Source organism: Gallus gallus, chromosome 15 (assembly GCF_016699485.2).
Source record: "Gallus gallus isolate bGalGal1 chromosome 15, bGalGal1.mat.broiler.GRCg7b, whole genome shotgun sequence".
Classification (NCBI taxonomy): Eukaryota; Metazoa; Chordata; class Aves; order Galliformes; family Phasianidae; genus Gallus; species Gallus gallus.
Genome location: NC_052546.1, coordinates 2487730 through 2511150, shown reverse-complemented (window position 1 = coordinate 2511150; position 23421 = coordinate 2487730). Strand labels below are relative to the sequence as shown.

The 23421-nt window shown below is 42.3% G+C and overlaps 2 protein-coding genes across 13 annotated transcripts in view; both read right to left on the bottom strand.

Annotated features, from left to right (window-relative positions):
• The window catches only part of LOC107051612, an 87519-nt gene extending 76050 nt beyond the window's left edge, over positions 1-11469 (bottom strand). For 2 of the 3 annotated variants that reach the window (XM_046901226.1, XM_046901227.1), the window contains exon 1: positions 10805-11469. In XM_046901226.1, coding sequence (XP_046757182.1) covers positions 10805-11376 — 572 coding nt within the window. In that variant the 5' untranslated portion in view covers positions 11377-11469. Of the gene's footprint in view, positions 1-10582; positions 10672-10804 lie in introns of those variants that run through there. The other variant, XR_006931545.1, reaches the window with a different exon arrangement.
• A 7283-nt stretch (positions 11470-18752) lies between these two features.
• The window catches only part of GALNT9 (polypeptide N-acetylgalactosaminyltransferase 9), a 199759-nt gene continuing 195090 nt past the window's right edge, over positions 18753-23421 (bottom strand). For all 10 annotated transcript variants that reach the window (XM_025155561.3, XM_025155562.3, XM_046901218.1 and 7 more), the window contains 2 exons: positions 23128-23295; positions 18753-22148 (listed from right to left, as the gene is read on the bottom strand). In XM_025155561.3, the coding sequence (XP_025011329.2) occupies positions 22002-22148; positions 23128-23295 (315 nt within the window). In that variant the 3' untranslated portion in view covers positions 18753-22001. The remainder of the gene's footprint in view (positions 22149-23127; positions 23296-23421) is intronic.

Genomic DNA, 23421 nt, shown 5'->3' with positions numbered 1-23421 from the left:
AAATAATCACGTTACCAGCAGAACCATTCTAAAGAAACTATAGCTGAGCAGTTTGATAAATAGCACCTCATTAGCAGAAACTCAAGGAGCCAGAGGTTAGTGAGAGTTGAAGTCCAGTCAGATTTGTAACATTTTCAAGTTAAACCCTTCATTTACAACCTCCAGACAAAGCAGAAGCTGCGTTTTACAGCTCCTGTGCATTTGTTACCCTAATCAGGCATCGGCCATCATCTTCTCTCTAGTATACCACAAAAAGATTTCCCCTCTCCACCCTTTATATGAATACAATTATCTGGTGTTTTCAGGTAAAAGCTTTAATTGTTAGTACGTGGCAAGCATAAATGTGGGAGGATTTGCACATCTCATTCTTCTTAAATGGGAAGCATGCCCTGCAATTCAATTAGCTGCCTTCAATAGTAACCTCAATTTCTAACCTTGAGTAAAACTCTTTCAAGTAAGCCATTATGTGCTCTGAGCTCCAACAGTGCCTGGCCAGAAACTAGCATGCTATAACCCTAAAAGAGGAAAAATTAAGGGTATTCTAGATGCTGCTAAAAAGCCCCCAGTCTCATTCCAAGCACCTATTGGATCAGCCACTGCAGTCCTAGTACAGACAAGAATAACTGAGCAACTACGTTGCAAGGGTCCCTGTTAGGGAAGAGCTTGTTATGAATTCAGGCACCAAAGAGGAGCCAAATTGTTTAGCTGAATGTACAGCAGGCAATTATTGAAGTACAAAAGAAGACAGGCATCAATCTATCTTCTCCTCTCTATGAGATTTGACTATTGTTTTTGAATTAGTTAGAACAATTGCCACTTAATTCCTGTAAAAGCGCATCTCTGACTCTCCTCTTCTTATTATACCAACCTACAGCCCAGAACTATAGCCCACCTCCTTATGTAGCTGATAAAGGTTCCTCAAAAACAGCTAGAAGCCTTCCATTTGTTTTTAAAGTATTTTATACTGCATTATTTTATTTCTAGAAGAGAGTTGTTAAGTATAATGAGCTAACCAAAAATAAATTACCTTTCACTATTACTTCCAAAGGCTTCTGTGCAAACACAAGCTCTTAGCAGTGCTATAAGCTACTCAGCAGCAAAAGCTCCATCCCCTCACCACCTCCTGCACAGTAAGGACACCTATTTACAAAATGCTGATTGAAGACAATTAGCCAGCATTGTGGAAGCTGTGTTTTCACCTCTTGAATGAGAAGATCCCAGTTCTAGTAGCATGCCCGGTTACCTTTTGTTAACCAGCAAAGAAGGCAATCTTCTGTCTGAAATTAATTCCTGGCTTCCTGACTTTTAAATTCAAGAGTCTTTGCAATGTGCAGCTATGGGGAGATGTGCACACTTTCTTTGGTACACTCTTCCTAGTAATTATTTTCATAGGCAAACTTTAAGTGGCACACAAATTTGCTAAAAGATTCCGTTAAATCACAAGCAGTTCTTCTAATTAAGACACCTTCCTCATGAGGACAATTCTCCTCTGTATAGGCAAGCTTTTGTATTCTTTTTAACTGTGAAAAAGAAATTCTTAGTGGATTGTGCACTCTGATAAGGACTCTCATTTTTGCTCTTAGGTTCTAGCAATATAATTCTTGTCTACCATTCGCTTGTTATTAGAAGAGCAGCAGAAGCCAGGCTGCTTCTGTCACCTGCCTCCTTCCCGGCTCCTCCTCTTCTCTCAAGCACTTCCACCTTCTCACAAGAAAAACCACCACCACCACACCAACAACCAGACATTTCATTCTGCAATAAAGGAAAAGTAGTTCAATTATTATGAAGACAAATTAACTGTAAGCGAATAAGGTTGATACCATGGGTACCAGATTTGCAACAATTTACTCAGGGAAGAACTGTAAGCCAGTCAATTTGCATTAGAATGGTTAAGTACTTTAATTCAATTATGAAATTACTGTTGGGTGATTAAAGACTGAGAACAAATAACAAATAACTCCAAGTTCATTTTATTTATCTACTAGCTAGTAACTACATGACTTAGCAAGATTGTCAGCTTAATTAGATCGGTCCCTATGGGAGTTTATATCTCATGTTGGTAAAAATGAACGTGTGCATGAAGTCACTATGAAACAACTATGTCTTTCCAAGAATGTTTAGGGACTGGGAAGGGAGACAAATACCTTATATGAAGTCAAACTGTAAGACTAAGAATACCCCCACAGTCAGTTGGGAACTTTACAAATAAGTTCATGCAAAATCAGATGAAACAAACATGAAAACTGGAACACAAACCCACAGCTGGCTCCTCACTCGATACATGATCCCTAACAGGGAGCCGAGACCTTGATCACATGCAAGGATTTGTATCAAGCATTTCTATCAGGCATTCAGTGCACTTGATTCCAAGTCTTTTTTTTTGGCACTACATACCTTGCTGGTAGTCAGGCACTGAGCACTGTGTGTAAGCATCTCACATTGCTCTGCCTGCTCCCAGACCCTCTGCACCACTTCCCTGTGCTCCAGGAGAAACACAGCAGTTGGAAGTCACTATAGCCTCCATTCAGAAGGCCAAGTTGTAAGAATTTAGTTACTGAATGTGATCATCCTGTCATTTGTCCCTTTTAGCGCTCCAGGGCTATTATTAATGAAATCTCATTTCTGCAAAGCACTACTAAATCCAGTTAATGGACAACAACTTGCACTAAATGTGTATGTGCGGTAGGTGCTCTCATAAAATCCCTCCAACACCACTAAGTTATCGTGAAATCCTGGCATATAGTTCTTCCTTCTGGCACTGAGGAGCACTTGGCAATGGGTATAGGAAGTTGGAGTGTTTTGATCACTAATTATAACTCTGCCATTAGCACATTACTGGACCACTGACTTTCCCCTCACCCCCATCTCTTTAACTGACTGTCATTACACCTCTTTCAGATTTTAACAGTTCCTGGAGCAGCTGCCTTTCTATAGAAACTGTGCAGTATGAGCTGGGATGGGCTCAAACCTTGTAGGCACACGAGACAGCCCAAACAACAAACAGGGAGGATTACTCCTAACAGCAATAGTTGGCCAGCAGCTGTGTCTCAAGTAGAAAAACAGAGGAGCACGTACTCATACACTCAAACCTCATATAAGCAGTATTTTGCATTTAAAGATATTGGCAAATTTAAATGTTTCTGGTCATTTGCTCTTATTGCAGTGATCACATTTATAATATTTCCCAGGCTCATCCAAGAAAATGATTTAACACATAGTGCAGATCTCCCCTTTAAAAGGGCCAGCATTTTAAATTACAGTCATTTCAGAGCATCTAATAGCAGTAAGGCTCCTATAAACGCTCAGACCCTAACAAGCTTCACAGCGCTTTGCAAAGGGTAGCCATCATTCAGCAGAAGTGCTTCAATGCCCTTTCTTTCCTTTCTCTATTTCCCAGCAAGCATCCCGGGAGGATCGTGAGTTTTAAATTTGCTCAGGCATGAAGGGATTGCTCGCCCCTTGAGCCCCTGTATTATGATAATGCATACATAAAGGTACGCTTTATTAATTGGAGCTCTACCCACAGGGGTTACTGCAGTGAAGGAGGCAGGGAAAAGGGAAGCGAGTGGAAGGAGTGACCCTATTGAGCAGTGATGCCAGGAGCCAAAACTCAATCCTGATATATTCCACCCCTGAGCCTGCCCCTCTCCATCCACGTGTTGATTTAATGCTAACTATTCCAGGCAGTGATCATTTGTAACATCTCACTCCAATGTATTGTCCTTAGAAAAAAAATGAAAAAAAAATCAATACTCCAAACTTTCCTTGGTGTTCATCTTAAAAGAAAGAAAAACACACTCAGGCAAGAGTGGCTTTCATTACCACAGCTTTTGCATAGATGTACTGAGTTGATGCTCTGGGACTTCCTAGCAGCTATCTCTGCCATCCTAACACTGCAAACACAGATGCAATAGATTTCTTAGCATTGTCCCCATTCCTGTCATATTTGCATAATTTTATATCTGCAGCTCCTACCATTGCCTTCTTCTTCTTCTATCTTCCCCCATGTTAACAGTATGGGGATATATGAGAATGTTTGCCAGATCCCTTTGTCCAGTCTTGCTTCAACTCCATTTTGGTGTTAAAAATGGAAATCTGGCATTAAGGCAAGCCTGAAATAAAATTTGTTTCCAGTGCCAGCCACCAAAGATCCTCGTGTAAGTATTCTGTTGTCCAAAGCAAAACAAAGTATCAAATACCCCTTTCCTATTAGTTCAACAAAGTAGCTAAAAGCAGGGGCACTTTAAACAACTGCATCTTCTCGGATGGCTGCTTTCATCTCTGCTGATAGGCAGAGCCCTTCCGCAGGTACAAGTGAAAACACTTCACATGCTTTTTCCTCCTTTTCTGCTGGAGACTCACTCCCTTTTGAGTGGAAGGGCTTAAGAGGAGGGCAGCTGCAGCAAACCTCTCAGGATGCGATGGCTGACAGCTGCAGTTTTTAAGATTTGCTTGACAGGGATAAGTAACAGTACTTCAGGAAATGCAAGCAAAAACCAAAGGTGGCACGCAATGGGCTGCCCTATCCCCTCCTGCTGCACGGCTGGCCCGTTTGTTCCGGGCATCCTCCAAGCTCACACTGAGTACAGAACAACCTGAGCAGCCAAGTTTGGAGCAGCATGCAACAAAGAAGGGAGATGGGTACTTTTCAGAGCCCTGTCTGTCACAAGAGCTGGCCAAGGTTGTCCCTTCCCTTTGCTAAATTCTTCGGCCACTGCATGTCTTGGAAACAGACTTCGCCTTCTGCAGCACATGAGGGCTGGTAAACAGATGTGACAGCACCAAAACAGAGCTTACAACAGGGATATCTGTCTCATTCTACTTGTATTTCTGGCAAATGTCGTTTTTCCATATCATGCTCACACGTCTCAATAGCAACTTGATCTTTTGTATATTTTTGTATATTCACAAAGCAAAGCCTCTATATTTAACCACATGTCCCCACCCAGCAGTCACCCTATGGATCCTCCTGGGATGGGAGCACTCCCAACCCATCACAGAGCCTTCCTTCACTTGTCACATGTTAGAACAAGAACAATTCATGAAATAAAGGGCTTGCAGCCTTGCTATCTCCTCCACAGCTCCAGTCCTGCCGGCCCTCCAACTACCACAAAGCTTCAGCAGAAAGCAATAAACAGCATTCTATTTCCTAATCTGACAAGTAAGGGCAAATTGACTTGGAGAGTTTAATTACTTCTTATAAAAAATACTAATGCCATTGGTTGCCATGGTAATACATTCTCATTAGATGGGCCAGCTTTGGCAGCACTGGAGAAACAGTCCGTCTTTGTAACTGCTAGCCTTATTTATAGTTAATAATTGCATTTTATTATGTTTCTTGCTGTTCAGCACTGGAAATGCAGCAGCCAATACAACACTGGCGGACTGCTCCAGGTGTGCTGCTACAGAAACGTGCGTGCTGGCAGCCCAGCATGCTGTGGTCATGGGGAAGGATCAGGCCCAGACACTGCTATCTGTGTAGCACAGCTGTGGGTCTGGGAACCTGAGCATCTCACCACTGCAACCAGAGAAGTCATCATCACTACTTACAGCAATCAGAGCAAAGAAACAAATCAGCGGCTATAAATGCTCCATTGGAAGCAGTAAATAAGGCTAACCAACACTAAATAGACAGCTTGGAGCTTGGCCAGTTATTGCCACAGGTGATGGCAAGCTCCAGCACTCTGCTCTTGTCAGTGAGGAACCCTCCCACAGGTGTATTCATGCACCAGTATGTTGAATACTTTGGGGTTACAGGAAAATCCTCAGTTAACACTCAGGTCTTCTATTGACACACACCTTGTCTATTAGGTAATCATCCCGAACTTTGGCAAGATGCTGTGTGATAGGCACTGGGTACGTTAATTTAAATTAAATAATCCAATTTTTCTCCTCAAGACCATTTAGCAGTGAATTGAGCTTCTTGGCCAGACTCCTGCCTCCAGCATTTCCTGAGGCAGATTTATCCCTTTATTTACTGAATATCACAATGCAAAGAAAATGGCACAAAACATTTGAAGCACCCAGAAGAGAATAAAGCCAAACATCTTCACATTCCTTCAGTCACAGCTTCAGAGTTCAGCAATTACTGAGGTAATCATTAACAGAGCTGCATAACAAAATTCAGACCTTGCAAGAAAAAGTGCCAAGCTTCACTCAGCTGAGCAATGAACTTCTAGACATAGTGCTTGTGCTACCCATTTAATTTCCTCCTTAAGAGCAATAGAGGAGCTCAGATGGGATCCAGGAAAGCGAGCCCCAGTCTGATGAGTGGACATGAAATTAGGACATGCAGGTAGCTCCATAAAAATGCATCAGCTATACCAATGCTATGCATGCTTCACCTCTGTCAGCTGCTGTATGCCATGAGAAAGGGACTGCAGTAACAGTGGCAATAAGTCAGTACCACCAAAGCAACCAATTTATAACAGTGAGGAAACAGACTCTGAATATTTCTGTTTTAATAAAATTCTGCTGTAATGAGCTGCATAATGGAAGACTGAAGCATCACATGCATTTTAGACTCCTCTCTCCTCTGGCTGATTTGCAAGAATTAAGTCAGATCTCATCCTTCAGAGAACTGCAAACAGACCACCATGCAGTACACGGGATCTGGGTGCTGGGAACAGCCTCCATACGCAACCACAAACAGCATCCCCTCCCCATAATCCAGCAGCCTTCCATCAACCAGCACCTCTTCCACAGCAATTAATGTTTGCACTGGGTTTGACCATTCACATGCATCACTTCTGTCTGAGGGGAAGCAGCAGCCAGCTCTGCTGGAGCATGTGGAGAAGGGCAAGGGCACAGTGACGCACACACCATGTTCACAACTAACCAGACTGCCTATGCTCTAGGGGAAAAAATAAAATACAAAAACAGCCCACATTTAATTGCATTGACTTTGCTCATGGAGATCATCAGGGCTCCTCTAAAGGGAAGAAAAAAAAAAAAACAGCTTGCAGCTAAGACCGAGGCTTGGCAGGCTGAGCCTTGCTTCTGTTCTGCCAATATATTTCTGAAAAGCTCCAAAGAGAGCCTGTAGGTGAGGAGTTGGCAGCTTGGCTCACAGATGGGCAAGCAGGCAAAACAAACATTGCCAAGCCATCACAGCTCACATCTTCCAGGAGTTGGTCAGGGGATCTTAATGGTAAGAAGGAAGACATGCAAGGTATACGATTCTGTCTGCATAAATGACTTTGAAAGCATCTCAACTACCTAATTAGAAGGAAAATCATAACTGTATCTACAACAGCTTAACACAAGAGACTTTCTGCAGAAGATATTACTCTTGTTTTTGTCATCCCCTGCACAGAAGAAACCTCTCTGGATTTTGCTTTATATGAAGTCTAGGAAGGAGCTTGTCATACTGGCATACGATAGAGAAAACCAAAATAGATATTGGATTGTTCCTTTAATTCAAAGCACAAGCAGACAGTCATGCAATATTTACTACTGAAGGGCAAACTGACAATGTTTTCCCCACATGGGCCATTTCTCCCAACACTTGACAGCACAAGTCCAGGACTCCAAACATGAAGCACAGACAAAGCTCACCCTGTGGGCACAGCCAGCACTCAGAGCCAGCTGTTCCCATTATCCTGCTTCCAAGGTCTGAACCACCCCCTCCTCCCCCACCATCCCAACAGATGCTATTTACTCCCAGGCAGGAGCAGAGCACAAGTTTTAAAGTTTCACTGTTAAGACCATATAAGCAAGAAAAAATAGCAATATTGTTAAAAAATAATAACAGTAATTAAAACACTGAATAATATTAAGAGAACCCAAACTATTAATCGATAGTTAGGGAAAACTATACCAATACTTGCCAAATAATACTTGGCAGAACACTGTAATTTTGCTTTACACAGTTGCACTTCCCTGTCCCACCAACAGCCCTGCTCCAAACTTGAGCAAAACAAACACAGAACACTTAGAACAGAAAATCTACTTTTCCCTATTGTAACACTACAATGCAATAGAAAGAATAGTGATAACAGTGGGGTGGCAAAGTCTTCAGCTGCAGCAAGTTAGGACAAGCCCAAATGCAGCAGCTGTGTACACAGAAATGAAGGCAAAAAAGCTGCTTACCTTTGGAAGGCCCCAGGCACGCAGGGATCTCCAGCAAGACCCCCTCACCTCCACTGCTGGCCCTTAAATGAGGTCTGGGAAGGGGAGAATCCTGGCTCCACCCCTTCCAATCACTGAGGTACATTGCTTGCACCTGAGCTCCCCTGGGTTGGCCCTGCCTTCCCACCAGGTGCTCAATCACTGCTTCAAGCTGTGATTCAGCATTTCTACTACACCTTCTTATAAAAAGAAGCAAGTACACAAACCCATTTTAAATGCTTCCAGAAGAAGAGGGAAAAAGAAGAAAAATGTCATTTCTGCACACTGATAGAGCTGGGTGGGCCATACAGACCCTATCAACCCCCACCCATCCCAATTAAAGTTTAAAGGACAATCAGCGATATCTAAATTATTTAATTAAAACCATCTTTGGACACTCCACTTCCAACTTAGGTTTCATTTCTGTCTCAGAGAAGGAAAGCAATAACTAATGCACGTGAATTAGTATTCTGCAGCATTATGGCACCTGAAGTGTATTTATAAACAGGAAGGTATCATTAAAAAATTAGAATAGCTCCCAAGCTCAGACTGAGTACGTAATTAGGGTTGATTATGAAACTCTGCCACCATGCTAACCTTACCAGGAGAGACTGCTGAACCGCTACCCAGAGCTCTCTTCTAGTCCTTGGGAAGAAGGGGACAAACCTGCTGTTCCCTTCCCCCAGGCCTCTGAGGACAGAGCTCAGACTGCAAAGGGTCAGAATTAATTTCATGTGGGCCCACAGATCTGTTCTGGGATTCAACCTTTGTCTTCATCTGGTGAAAGGTGCCAGCTAATGAGATCTGCTTCAGGGTTAGGCAGGGGAGCACAGAGGGGTTTATTAATATAGCAGGAAGAACGTGGCATTGAATCTGAGCTGCACTGCTTCCTCTACTTACTCGAAGCATAGCAGGCACTTTGTGACAGATTTCACTGTTTTCTGGGCACTGAGCACTGCCTTCATTTGATGGAGAATTGTGATTAAAAATGATAATATTACCATTTTTGCAAACCATATGATTTTTAACATTTTTTGCCACATAATGTTTTTATAGAAAATAAAATGACTATTAAGAATTGTAATAGCCATAAGAAGCCTCCCCAGCTTCAACAAGGGAGAAATCTTTCTTTTTTACTAGTATCACTGTGAAGTAAAGCTAAGGCTATGAGAGATGCTAGTGTCAGGCATAGTAAAAACTGAGCATACTTGAAGGATACGGGGTCAAAACCTCTCCTCTGGAAAGAAAGCCTTCTACAGTCAAAACATCTGGATTGATTATTTTACAGTTCATTGCTCTACAGTGGTCTGAATTCACATTAAAACCCTTTCTGGCATTATTTTTTTGCTCCCATACATGAGCATGCTTTGCTTTGGTACCCTCTGATGACAGCTCTGGAAATTTACAGCTCTGAGCAACACTTCTAATGCCCTGACTCAGAAGGGCCTTCTTGTCAGCACTCTCCTTGGTTTACAAGGACAAGGTGAGGACAAATCTGCTCTTCTGAATCTGTTTCTCCCTGCCACAACTAAATGCAACACTACAGAACAAGCGAGTGGAAACAATTAAGGAACCAATTGCATTAAGGAAGACAAGCACTGACTTGATTTTATAGAGGAGAACTGCCTTTAGATCATCTTTACTAACCATTTTTACCATTGAAAACAGCACAGACAGCACATATACAAAACCAGTGCTGATCACTGCACCCCCCCCCCCCCCCAACACGTTGGGAAGAAACCAACAAATCCCCACGCAGCCTACAGACTTGTTAGAGCAGGAACTATCCTCAGCACGGCAAGCTGAAGTCATTGGTTATCTATACTCTGGCAGTGTAGGTGGATAATTAGTGCATAATTTGAGGTTTTCAAGGCATGACAGCCTGTTCTGAGAGCTGCCCCTCATCCTGAGCCCATCCCCGCCACAGATCTCACAGCACTGTTACACATGAGAGAACCGCAGGCTGTGCCAGCGTTACTTACTGCCTCTCAGCTCCAAAGCACCACAAATGCCCCTCTTTTTTTATTTTTTGTGCTCTTTTTGAAGGAAGAAATGATTACTTTTTCCTGAAGCTTTGACTCAACGCTGCTCTGCATCAAAAGCACCTGGGAGAACACAGGTGGTACCGCAGGGGGTGAGCAGGACCCGGCCGTAAGGCACAAACAGCACAGTGAGCTGAGGCTTGCACTGCCTGCAGAGAGGCAAACAAATGCATCTGCATGCTAGGAAAGTGAATTAAGTGCAGGAAGCACAAGAAGCCTGCTCTGGCAGACACACACACACTACAGGGAATATACAGCAAGGAAACAAAGGAGTGCACCCAAGTTTTCTGCCTCCTACACCCCAGCACTCGATGCTTCACAACAAAGCAGCACTGAAGGCCTGCTACCTGAGGAGAAAAGGGCTGCAGCGTTTCCCAGCCCCTCCAGAGCACGCACTAACAAAGCCACGGTTTCCTCAGGGCACCACACACCTCACAAAGACAAGCTCCGCTCCCTTCAGGCTGTATGTGTTTCTTTCTCCTCCCAGCCCCTTGGGAGACGCCTCCTTCCTGCTATCCCCCGCTCTCCTTCCAGAAGGTTCTTCAGCGGCTGCACCCGCACTCCCCGCGAGGTGGCAGCACTGTAAGATGGCGGCCGCCGCAGCACAGGGAGCGCTCCCTCTCACCGCCGGCCCTCGCCTGCTGGCAGCTTACCTTTGGTGCGACGGAGTCAGCACAACGCCTCGCTGCATGCTCGGAGAACCCCTCCAGAGCGAGGGAAGAGCTCTCAAGGGGGTTTTTGAGCTACAGAGTGCTCCCTGCGTGGTGTGCTCCGGTGCTTCAGCCTGTCCTGCAGCCCAGCTGAGAGCAGTTGATGGGCAAATGGCGGCAGCTGCACGGTGTGGTGCAGCCGGAGCCGCTCCTCGCGAGCACAGCAGCAGCTTTTGTGCCTCGTGCTCGGAGACATCGCGGCTCTGCGGCGCCTGGAAGCTGCGCTCTGCTCCCTTCATCCCCCCGTTTGCTAAATGCCGGTTAGCTGAACGGCCTCCAGCAACGAATTCAAACCGGTGGGATAAAGTGGAGCGTAGTTTCTTTTTTGTACGCTCTCTGAAGAACCTCTGCCGGTGCTGACGGGGACACTGCTGGCCATTGCAGTGCCTGCATCCCGCAGTGGGTGCGGGTTTGATAGAGGCACTCATGATGGAACAGGGCTTCCAGAGACCCATCAGCGCCTCAGTGCAGAGCTGTTCCACTGATGAGGAATAGATGTCACCCAAAACTCCCATTACAAAATATTACCTCTCAACATCTTAATAAACACACTTCCTTCTTACTTTGGACTGATCCCTTATTACATTTCAGGGCTAGCTAGCAGAGGACAGGTTCATTTGCTAATACATGAATCATTATTGCTTTGAGCCTCTGAGCTAGCGTTTTTATGAGCATGTCTCAAAATGTATTTGATTGCTGTTAGAAATCATTTTGGTTCAGAGTCGACAACCAGGCCACGCTAAGCCAATATGCTCTGCCTGGCGCTGTGAAAAGATGTGAGAATTTAATTACTAACTGCAACTTCCTGTGCATATGGTGATTTTTAAATGCACTTCTTTTTTTGCCTCCAAGATAGAAACACCCAGTGGTTCAATTCCAACTTATTCAGTTGGAACTCTTATCCAGTTCTGATAAAACTGTTTCAGATTGCATACCCTGCGGAGAGCAGCATCCTGCATTTCCCTGTCCATGAGCTACAAAGGGGGTCCTTCATGCCCTTCTGAAAGCCTGGGATCCACAACTGAGAGTTGAGTTACTTCATTGCATTCATGTAACAGAGATTTTGGCAAAGCTTTTCTGTGCACCATACCATGGCTCAGCAGAACATCACTGGAACAGAACCAGGTTCTGGCTGCAAGACTTGTGGACTTGCTCACCTTGTGGAAGGGAGAGAAGGATGGTGGAGGTGCAGACCACAGATGCATGTTAAAAATAGTTTAAAATCCACTCACTCTTCACTTTTCTTCTCCTTTTCCACTTTTATGATGGTGCTGATGCCCTTTCACTCTTTAGCTGCTGTATACTTTTGCTACACAGAAGTTCTGTGAGATCATCTCTCTGATATATACATATGGAGTAAATCAGAATCTTACCCTGGAATCAGATTTCACAAGCACGTGGATAAAAGGAGGAGGATTTCTTTCTTTCTTTCTTTCTTTTTTTTTTTTTTTTTTTTGGAAAGGTCTCTTAATTAATGGTACATACAGTACAGAATAAGGCTTGTGGAGAATTCAGCCCTTGTATGCTTCTTTCCATAAGAGAAATCTCAGTGCATACAGACTTCGTCAAGACAAACTTTCTCCAGTGGACTTAGATACAGGTAAGAACCTGTAAAAGCTGAATGCTTACAGGGATGGAGAAATGAATCACTTACAAGCCTACATTTTGCTCTGGAGAGTGACTCAGAATGACCTACGCCATATAAGAACATACATATTTTTTTTTCAATCAAAATCTCTTTAGATTCAGACTTACACAAATAAAACTAACTACTAACCTCTGGTGCTTTGCACCTCAGCTGACCTGGCTGACTTGCATTTTGCACCCTGGCAGCAGACTTTCCTCAGAACTCTACCCTTATGGTCTGCAAGAGGAGAACATGCAGTGTTTGCCTGGCCAGGTCCCCCTCATGCAGCCTGGAAGTGGCCAGCCAGGTCAGAACCTCATTTTCCAAGACCATTCTGAACAAGCCAAACATCTCACTAATTGCTCATTAGTAGAAAACCATCACCCTTGCAATGAAAATAACAGTTTCTTCAGTTCAAACAAATCATTTTGCTGTTCAGTTTCCTCCTCCTTACTGATAGGTGGCACCATTTTCTGCACAGAATGCCAATGCTTGAAGCACATTGAGAATTTCAATAGCTTTTGGCAAATGCTTCACTGCAAGCATACCAGGGCACCAACCCATGTGTGTTTTGGAGCTTTGTCAATAGATTGGACAGATTTCACTGCAATAAACTGCAAAAGCAGGAAAATCTTTCCTGAATCCTGATTGAAGTCTCTTTCTTAAAGCTCAGTTATTCGTGCGGAGAGCCCAGGTCCTGGTCACCTGTTGAACTGCTGTGTATTGAGTCGCACTTTCTAGGTTGGACAGTTCAGCTCAGCCTCTTATAAATATAAATACAAACACCCACTTCTCCAATTTGAGGAAATCTCAGGATGCATTGTCCTTCCCTTATCCTCCTAGTTCCATAACTCCCAATGGCAACACTAAATTAAACACTTTTCCTTCAGAACTTCCTGCCAATTGGCCCCACCTGAGGAGCCCCAATGGGCGCCCCTTCCTTTGGCAGCAAGGTAAGGGCCATATTAGGTGGTTCTGTTTGGCTTTTCTGGAATAAAATCTTCACGCACCAGAATTATTTCTTTTCATCAAAGGGCCCCTCTTCTCAGTGCAGGTCATCTATGTTATTAACACCTGAAAAAAAACCAACTACTTACACAATTACACTGAGGAAATATGAGGATAGAAAAAGGTGAGAACAGTGTAAAGGGAAAGCATCACCGGTTAAACAGTGATGACGAGCTTATAATAAGAAGAGAGCACTAAATTTTCATGGGAAGGGCTGAGTTTTGTTTGTTGACACTGAGACATGTTTCACAGGTTATGAATCTTCCTTACATTCTAGCATAAAAATGTATTTGTTTGTTCTTTCCTTACCGTTATGGAGAGGAAATCACTTCAGTCCTTCTTGTCTTCCTTAAGTTCCAGCTGACCAGTCAGGGTGCAAAGTCTGCCTGATACAGGTGATGGATTGTATTACTTGATCAACAGATAGACAAAAAAAACTTGCCAAGCAACACGTAAGCTGAAAAACCCTTCTCTCTGCTACTTAGTGCTCAGTTACAGACACATACATGTGATTCATGCTTGATTTACAACAAATTATTGATTTAAAAGAGATAGAGGAGACACTGCCTTCACGGTGAATCGTCTGAGACTTCTGATAACTTCTGTGGTGAAATGCTGTCAGATGCAGAACTGCTGACAAAATATTTTCGTGAACCTAATTTTGCTGGCTATTATTCACAGAACACTCTTTCTCATAAGCATATGGTACCTTTTAAAGATAATGATTCTCCTTCCAAGAAATGCTGCATTAGATTACAATAATAAATTAAGTTCACAGAATACCTTAGCTAGCAACAGAGCAGCGTTTCTATACACAGTCCTCAGTGTGGATTTATGAAGAAATGCCCCACCACAAAAAAGACCAATATTGGAGATAGGTTTGCTGAGGCAGTGCGTTCATCAGAGGCTGATTTTGTTGTTGCCCACCTGAGGATTACAGCCAACCTCATTTCCTATGGATAAAGCAGGGAAGCACTTAACAGCTGCTGCTCTTTGACTTGTGCAGTCATCATCCTCTTTGAAACCGAGAGGGAGAAAGCCTGTTGCACTCAGGTCTCACCAAGTTAGTTCAATTGAAAGGAGACATGCATGACAATGGGGGACATTGTAGCCAGTCCCCAGCTTGGCGACACAGCCGTAGCCCATGGGTGGGCCTTGGGACCAGGCGTGGAAGTCTTCCTCCTGGCTCTAGCAGAACAAAAGGTGTTAGATGCTTTCACACATGCTCTGTGCTCCTTGATCACAAATTGCAAACTTTGTGTATACATGCTAGCAGGGCAGAAGCAGTCTGGCTGAGCTCCAAAATCAATGTTAAAAACAACAATGTATGTTTTATACAGCTGAACAGCTCAGGAACCCAAGCTGTTCTCACTGTGCTATCATCCAGTCCAATATATGACACAGAGCATGTGCTTACACTTTTATGAAGTTGTTTGCCAGTAATACAAAATAAGGGTGACACTCGATCAGTTCTAAAATATGTTTGAGAAGGGATGACAGGGGTCAAACTAAGAAGAGGTGAGAAGAAGAGTTGGCAGCAATTATTCGCAGTTTTTAACTGTAAGAGAACTACAGGGCATCCTCTGGAATGAATCGACACGTAGATCTAAAAGTAGCGATAGTGACTCACACAGCAATGGTGCTATTTTTTACAACAGGATGTTTTGATATCTAGAGGTATTAGTGGATTAGTTACGTAAAGGCACTGTTGGTGTGTATAGCGTCTACCTTGGGAATTCTCTGCCTTCTGAAATGAGGGGGATATACATGGTCATTGTTCTGCATTTCCATTCTTCTAAGTATCAGTTATTGACTGTTTTCAGAGACGATGTGCTGGACTGCATAGGCTGCTGGTAGAAGCATGAAGGCATGCACTAGCACTTCATGTTCCCTTTCTGCTGCCTTTGGGAAGATGTAGGTGACTTTGGAAGCAGAAGAGAATCAAGTCAGTAACAATATTATCAATCACCAACAGACCAGACCTGTAAATTACTGTAGTTCCCAGAACTTCCATTTACTGCAGTAGAGCAATGACTTTTTATATCATCTGCAAGTTTGGCCTCTGGATTGATACAGGTCAAACCACAGGGTGTGGGATCTGTTCTTCTGCCCTGTACCAATGTAGGCAATTTGGGAACTATGAATGCTTCCATTTCCTTGGTTGCAGGAGTGTTCTTTAGAACAGTAATGCATCAGTGACAGATTGATGTGCTTGTACAGATCGGAATTTTCAAAACATAGCTCCAATAGCAAATTCGTTACAAGAGAACACTTCCATCACAAGCTTCCTCTCTGTGATTTGATAGCTTATTTTTCCCCATGGTTCAATGATTTCAGGAACGTTGGTTGGGAGATAAGAATCTTTTAATGGAGATATCTTTCTTTTGTGTCCGAATGTTTCTTGTGGAGCACTTACTGGTCACAAGGGACTGCGCATGAACACAGCTTGTAATACTGTGTGGATCAGTACCTGCAAGTATAACGTGCACAGGTGTGTCTTTATAGCACGACTGCATGACAGACCATCCCTGAGGTCTAGCAGCTACTCAGTCTGTAATGTTATCAGTCTGCTTTTGGATGTGCACTTTCAGGGCCCAAGTCTCTGATGAGGGCGTGGTGATGCATCTTCTCTGACATGCACAGAGCTCATCTCCTTTCAAAGTCTGCAATCTGCTGCAGTGTGCTGTGCTCATCTCAAACACGGCCTGACTGCCTTTCAGAACACATTACACACAATTTACACTTTAAAATGTATATATAGTATTTGCTTTCCTAGTTTTATTTTGTGTGACAGCTTTGAATTTTAGAACAAGGTGTCCAGATGTGCACTAATAAAAAATGCTCCTGTCAGCAGTAAAATGCATAGTAATTTATTAACTTCTCAAGTGTAAATACAAATTGATTCGATGATGTGCCGCATAATGAGAAATTACTTGCAGTCACAACTTGCCTTCTGGTTGGTGCATTATTTTTTTTAAATTAAACAATGAGTTTAAAACTGGGCAATACTTCTTGATGGCCAATAGAAAACTGCAGCCCTATGAAATGTAATAAGTGCTTCTTCAAGTCTCTGAAGCACAATCGTGACTCAGAAATTCTGTTCTTTGAAATCAGGTTGGCATGTATTGCTTCACTGGGATATTTAAGAGGAAATATTTTAGGGCAAATAAAACATTGTTTTTGCTCTGGGTAATCCATGAGGACAATGTCTTTAGTTACATATTAGTCATATTTTTAAATAAGCCAATATATTTTGTGAAACTATTCTAATATCAGTTACAGTGTATTGAGAGGTCATTGTAAATCTTTTATCTAAGGCTGGTGACTGTAGAGACAGCTAAAATCTTCACATGGTATAAGTCTTCCAGGTGCCTAGAAGGACAAGGTATTTTCAACAGCTGCCAGAGATGGGAGATTGTTAAGAGAGAACCTGAAGCTAATTAATTACATTAGTCTAGAGATGTAAATATTGGTGTGCTTTGTGCCATGCTCACTGAGAATTATTAGCCGTATCATTGCAGTATTGACTCCTTGAGTTCCCTTATTTCACTAAGTAAGCAGACTCCATCTCTAGGACAAAACAGTGCACTGGGGTTGATGAATATCCATGTTACTGCATTGGTAATGCATGGTATGAATGCTTCAGTAGATTTTGGCCAATTGATTGATTTTTCCACGTACCCAGTGGTTACAGCTGCCACACTAAGTCCACTAATGTCACCAAAAAAATAATAAATGTTGTCTGCAAAGTGAGATTGGTCTCTTGAATAGGTATTCTTAATGAAGGAATTCAGAACTGGATAAAGTTTGTGGTTCCATCCTGAGAGAACATAACATTAGGTTTATATTTGTGACATCCATAATTAGAGATGTGTGAAGACATGATCCTCCCATGGTTTCTACCCATCTTGTTATCTAGTTCCTCCAATTTGCAATACCATCTTTGATCTGTAGCATGACCTCAGGACTGACTGTGTCAGTGCTAAGTAGCAGTTAGTCAAAATAGCAGCAGTCTAAAATGTAACTTCAACAGTTAAAAATAGAACCATCTTCAATTGAGGGGATTCTGACAGTTGTTCTTCCTCACAAAGGCTTTCATGTGACAAACAAAAAAAAACAGAGAAGCAAACAAAACCACAAACCAACCCAGAGGTATTTGTGTCCTACCTAAATACCATGTGCCAACCTCTCCCTGCACCGCAACTGTTGCTGAAGTTCTTACAGTGGAACTCATTTTGTCCCCACACAGTCTATATTATGCTTTGGTATGGCTGCTAATGAATGGATTCAACTCAGTGCTGGGTATTGAAGGAATGTGTGATTATCTGAAGAACAGATTAGGACTTGTGCTATTTCATTAATGCTTATTAGATATGGGCTAAGCATTTAAAATTTGAGCTGTCCTATGTCAGATAGATGACGCCCCTTGTCACACAGCACTTGAGGTTTTCATCTACTGAAACAGTTTTTATAAAGGAGCAGGCTGATGAAAAGAGACCTGAACAGTTTCCAAAGGATAAGGATGTTCAGACATGTCAAGCTCCAAATCATTAAGCTGAGATAGATGGTTCAACGCTTGCAGAGTATACAGGAACAACTGCCTTAGTCTTTGCATTTTTGTCTGTGGAACCAGCTTTTAGCTGTTGGGATGTGGGGCACTCCTGAAGAGTTTTCATGCCTCGTGGAGGAGTACAGCATTTATGTAATTCCAGTGCAATCAATCAAGTCCTTCAGTAACACCTTTAAAAGAAATTCCTTCCTTCTCTCAGCTGCTTTCCACAGGAGGTGACCATGCCTCGGGAACCACTGAGCCGATAAAGCTGGTGAACAAGTCTGGCTGAGGAACAAATGGCTTTACTCCAGCCAAGGATAAATTCAGCTTGGAAGACAGTTTATAGCTCTCAAAGGAGAGAATTCTGTAAGGTTTTTTTTTCCATACGGGACTCAAACTCGTTTTAAAGGGATCTAGACATGCTTACAGAAGTATTATTTGAAGTGCTTGCCTAGGATAGGACCATACCAGAACTGGTGCTCCTTGCCTTCTATTCCTCTGTCCCAGGAGACAGTGCTAAACTCCAAAATCTCTTAAACAAAAAAGACATTGAAAACTCAGTTCTTATTTGAATTTCCTCTACAAGGTATTAAATACTTTTGAGATTATCCGCACTGCAGGAAATACAACTGAACATTTGAAACAACATGAAGGAGGACTTTGGATTACACTACGGGTGAAATACTGACAAGAGACCCATAGACTTTGGTTAAAACAGATAATACTCAAACCTTTTTTATTATTGTTATTCCTTTTATGAGAGAATATTTAAGACTCTCCCACATGCAGATTTACCATTTTAATACCACAGTCAAAGCAGTGGTTCAGACAGATAAAGACCAAAGTAAAAAGAACACAACAGACGTATTTCTTAAATATAAGAAATTGTTTCATTAAGTCTTAAAAAAAACACCCTGACAATCACAGAGAAAAGCAACCTTACCTTTAAGTTATTTGAATTCTTTTATATTATTCCATAAATCTCAGAGCCATTTAACTCTCACAGAAATCTGTGTTCTTTCTCATAATGAAAGTCTGGCTCTTGCAGGCTTCCAGCAATGTGTGACCTCTGCACTCAAAGCATGCCAGGACTGACCCTTGGTTAGACCACATGGCCACATTCAAATGCTTTGCACTGAGCACCAAAAAAGTGCAGCCATGTAATTCCCAGGATGGCCAATTCATGTTCGTTATGGTAGTGTGATAATGAAAGGTAATAATTTTTGCTTAAGATCTTTGACAGTAAAAGCACATCTGTCTGGTCTTGTCAGCTTCAAAGCTTCTAAACAGCAAATGCAATGTTATTTTTTAGGCTAGTAGATTTGGTATTTCTCCTTTTTCATGTGCAAAGGGTTGAAAAGCTTGCTGCCCTACTGCTAACCAAGGATCAAGTCCAGATTAATGATTTAAGTCAAGAATAAAAACAACACATGGCATACTAGCTTCTGTTGGGTGAAGTAACTTCATATTCCTACTAGTGAGGCATTGAGATGTCACACTGACATATGACTGTTTTCACCTTTGTGCCACCTTCACAGTTATCTGTGTTTAACTGAGAAGACTACACAAGGTGTGAACTTTGCCACTTTGCTCCCCCCAGAACTCACCAGGTAAAAGTAACTTTCCTTTCTGTCTTCCTGCCTCCCTCAGCCATGCCATAAAACTCTGTTAGAATAAACAAAAGAAGGAATAAGACTTCCATACAGTTTCCCCCTTTTAAATTGTATCTGAGAGAAGATCAAAAGTCACTTACAAATAGAAGTTCTGTGCAAAGAATTCAACACCTGCCTTGTAGATAGTAACTGGCTGTTTTAAATTGTCTAGTAGATTAACATAATGAGGTTAAATGCAGGGCGACTGCTCCTGGTCTATATTTAGCCTGAATCTTCCTACCTCTGTTTCAGAGCTGTAGGAAGGACTGAGCTCTGAGTTCCTCCATGATATATTTTAATGTAATGCCTGATTAATTTAAGATGTTACCTCCCCCTGCAGGTCTTATCAAGCTGTTCCAGAGGTCAAGTAACCATAAACACAGAGTTTTCACCGTTTTTATATTAGAATCTCAGCCATAATTATTCTTTTGTATATATTCATGCATAACCTGGTGCATGTGACATAAACAAAGATTAGCTATTAGCCACCAAAAAAAAAAAAAATTAGAAAAGCCAGACTTTGTATTACATATTGTACACACAACTGCAAAAATAAAATGGGGCAAAATATAGTGATGTGCTCTCTGGATGCCAACCAAGAGTTGACAACAACTGATGGAATTTGCATGTTAAAAGTAAATATTTTATTACATACCATGCCCTTGAAAAATTAGCTTTGTTTCCATTTTATTTTGTTCAGCATGCCTTGAAATAGGAACAGCAAAAGCTCTTCAAGAAACAGATCACCAAGATTTATGGTACTGCAGTGTCTGCAATTACCTATTTTCCTAGCTCAGTAAAACAAAACAAAACCTTTTTTAAAAGTACTATAAAATATTAAACAACAAAGTTAAGATGCTGTCTCTGTCTCTCATTCAGTATGACTGAATTTACTGCAATGAAAAGCCATCTGATGTGGACCCAAAGCATGCTGACCTTGGCAGCGGTCATCAGCTCTGATCGCCTCTTGGGTAAGGCTCCGCCATGGTTCTGGCTGCCCGTGCACAGACACTGCATGAGCCATTGGATACGTTAGTAAATTCAGGTTCACAGATATGCTGTCACCAGGTCAACTACAGTAAAATATCTATATTTCAGAGTAACGTTTCTCATATAAGCTGCCTAGTTCTCTCCTGCTCTAACTTCTTCTCTAGGTTTTTTGTTTGTTTTCAAAAACTGAAAAGCCTTTGTTGTTTTGTTCAGGAAATTTGTCTAGACAGTGCTCACAAAGCATGTTTGCTCACATTTGACATTTTCACAAGATGGGCAACAAAATGGAAGCCTCAAATTGCTGAATTCCACAGTTGGCAACTAAGTCACCTTATTTGCAGAAGTAATGAGCATCCAGCATTCCCTGCCCCTGGCTTCCAGGCGGTCGCTGGAACAACACCAAGTGTACCTGCAGGCACAGCCCTGCAGGATGGGAGCCTTGAACCTGTACTTGGGGCTTGAAGGCCAGCAGAGGCCTCTCCAAATCCACTCACCTACAAGGACATTTACTGCCTCAAAAGAGTTAAATATGCAAGTGCTATATTGTGACGCCTTTACAGTCAAGAAATGTAAAATGTGGCAATACAATGGAACGTGGTTATTTTACCTATTCAACGTTTATCTGTGTCTATAGAAGAGGTCTCTAAAATGCTGCCTTTTAGCAGCTTGAAGGTTGACAACCACCTGTAAACATATGCAGAATAGTCTCTTTCTAGAGATAGAGACTCCTAAACAATTAACCTTGAAATTTATCATATATTGTATTATGTTTTCCAGTGTTATTTACAGGTCTTCGTTTTCGTACAATGAGCCAGACATGCTGAAAAGGTAGGATTTTTCCAGTCCTCTTGTATACGAAGTACAGTAAAAAAGGCACATGATTATTCACCATAGGATTTGTGCACCAGTCAATAACTTAAAGCTAAAAAGCTACCCATCGGAGAACTCTCTTTATGAGGCAGTATTGGGATCTCTCAACTCATAGAAACAACTGTCTATTAATTCTCCTAGGAGAGCTTAGGAATACACTTTTCTGTGTTTTCTGATCTTCCCAAGATTTCCATATAAACAGAAAACTCTTCTTAAGCTTCCCAGGTTGTCTGCTGTAGCAAGAAATAGTCAAACAGAGCATGTATGTATTTGCTTTTTTTTTTCTTCCTCTTTTTTTTTTTTTCCTCCACTGATTGCTCAACTATGGAGTTTAGATCCAAGTCCTCTTCAAACTATTTTGCTGTAGGACAAATGCCTTGCAAGATATGGCACACTGAGCAATGGACAACGGCAGGAGAAGCAGCCTCTCAGCCTCAGCAGTCAATGTCGGCCGTGTTTTATCCAGTTTCTAATCATCCATTTTTGCCCCGAGCACCTTTGTACAACTAATCTGAGCCCAAAATTTGCATCCTTTGACATTTCCACTTCTAGACAACGGCCAGTGTCTCTGCTGATGATTGGACCGTTCTGAAAGAAAGAAAAGAAGGGTTAGAAGAAGAAACAAGGAAATGCCAGGAAGACCTGGAGAAAAAAGTGCCAGATCTGTAAATTCCTAGAAAGCACTGTGAAAAGCCTGGAACACTGTCTATAGTTCATGTGAGTAAAATCCCTAAAACGTGCTAGAAATTCCTAAGAAGAAATACATGATTCACACAGAGTGCTAAAAAAAAATCCTTGAAAACTCCAGATTTAGGAATTCCAAGAAAATTCTGAAGAAATTGCTAGAAAATCTCTAAAAAGCACAAGAGAACCCCTGTGGGCCTCAAGAGGGGAAAATCCCAGAATTCCTTCAAAAGTGTTAGAAATTAATTGAGATCTCTAGATCTAAAAAATCCTAAAAAGAAAAGGTTCTAAAAAGTTCTAGAACAAAGAATTACAGGACAATAAAAAAATTATAAAGCTGTTCTTGAAAGTTACTGGTGAGATCTGTAGTATTCCAAGAAAGCACAAATGGGACTCCTCCAAAGCTCAAATGACATTTGCTAGAAACACAGAGGTACAGAGGTGCAGGCGTGAGGGAATCCTACAAAGTGCATCAGAAAATTCTTCAAAAGCAAAAGGAGGAGTTCCCATAGATCACAAATGGGTGGGTGGGTTTGTGTCCCTGGAAGAGCAAAGGGGATGATTAATAAAAAGGATAAGGGGGTATTCCTAGAAAGCGTACCCCAAAATGCCTCAAAATAATACATGCAACTTTCTGGGAAGCACCTGTTGTGAGACATGCCTTGAAAGAAGATCAGACTATTTCTAGAAGGCAGAAAGTGGAGGATTCTTAGAAAACAAATCAGAATTCTCAGAAAAAGTTTAAAAGGGAGAAATCCTAGAAAGCATCAGGGAGGATTCCTAGAGAAGTCCTCTAAAGACCTTCTTGATCTTCATTAACTATCCTCCTGGTCACTGCTTCTCTCCAGTTCCTCTCTCCGTGGCTCTCTGAGCTTTTCCGCACCTGTGTAAAATCCCAGAACCTCTGTGCTGGTCTCAGGACATCTTCACACTTCTTCAGAGTCGGTGTCCTGCCCTTCCCGTCATCAACGAGGCATTTGGAGTCAGGCAGGAAGGCGGTGGAGCCCAGCGGCCCCAGCTGCAGGACGCCATCAGAGCTGTAGCGAACGAGCTGGGGAGAAAAGCAAAGGGAGCAATTTCACCATGGCCCCACAGCCCCAGCCTTGGGACACCAGGCCAACTGGCAGCTCTGGTCCTTCGTCGTGCTGCAGGTCAGGCCCTTCTGATTATGGCACAT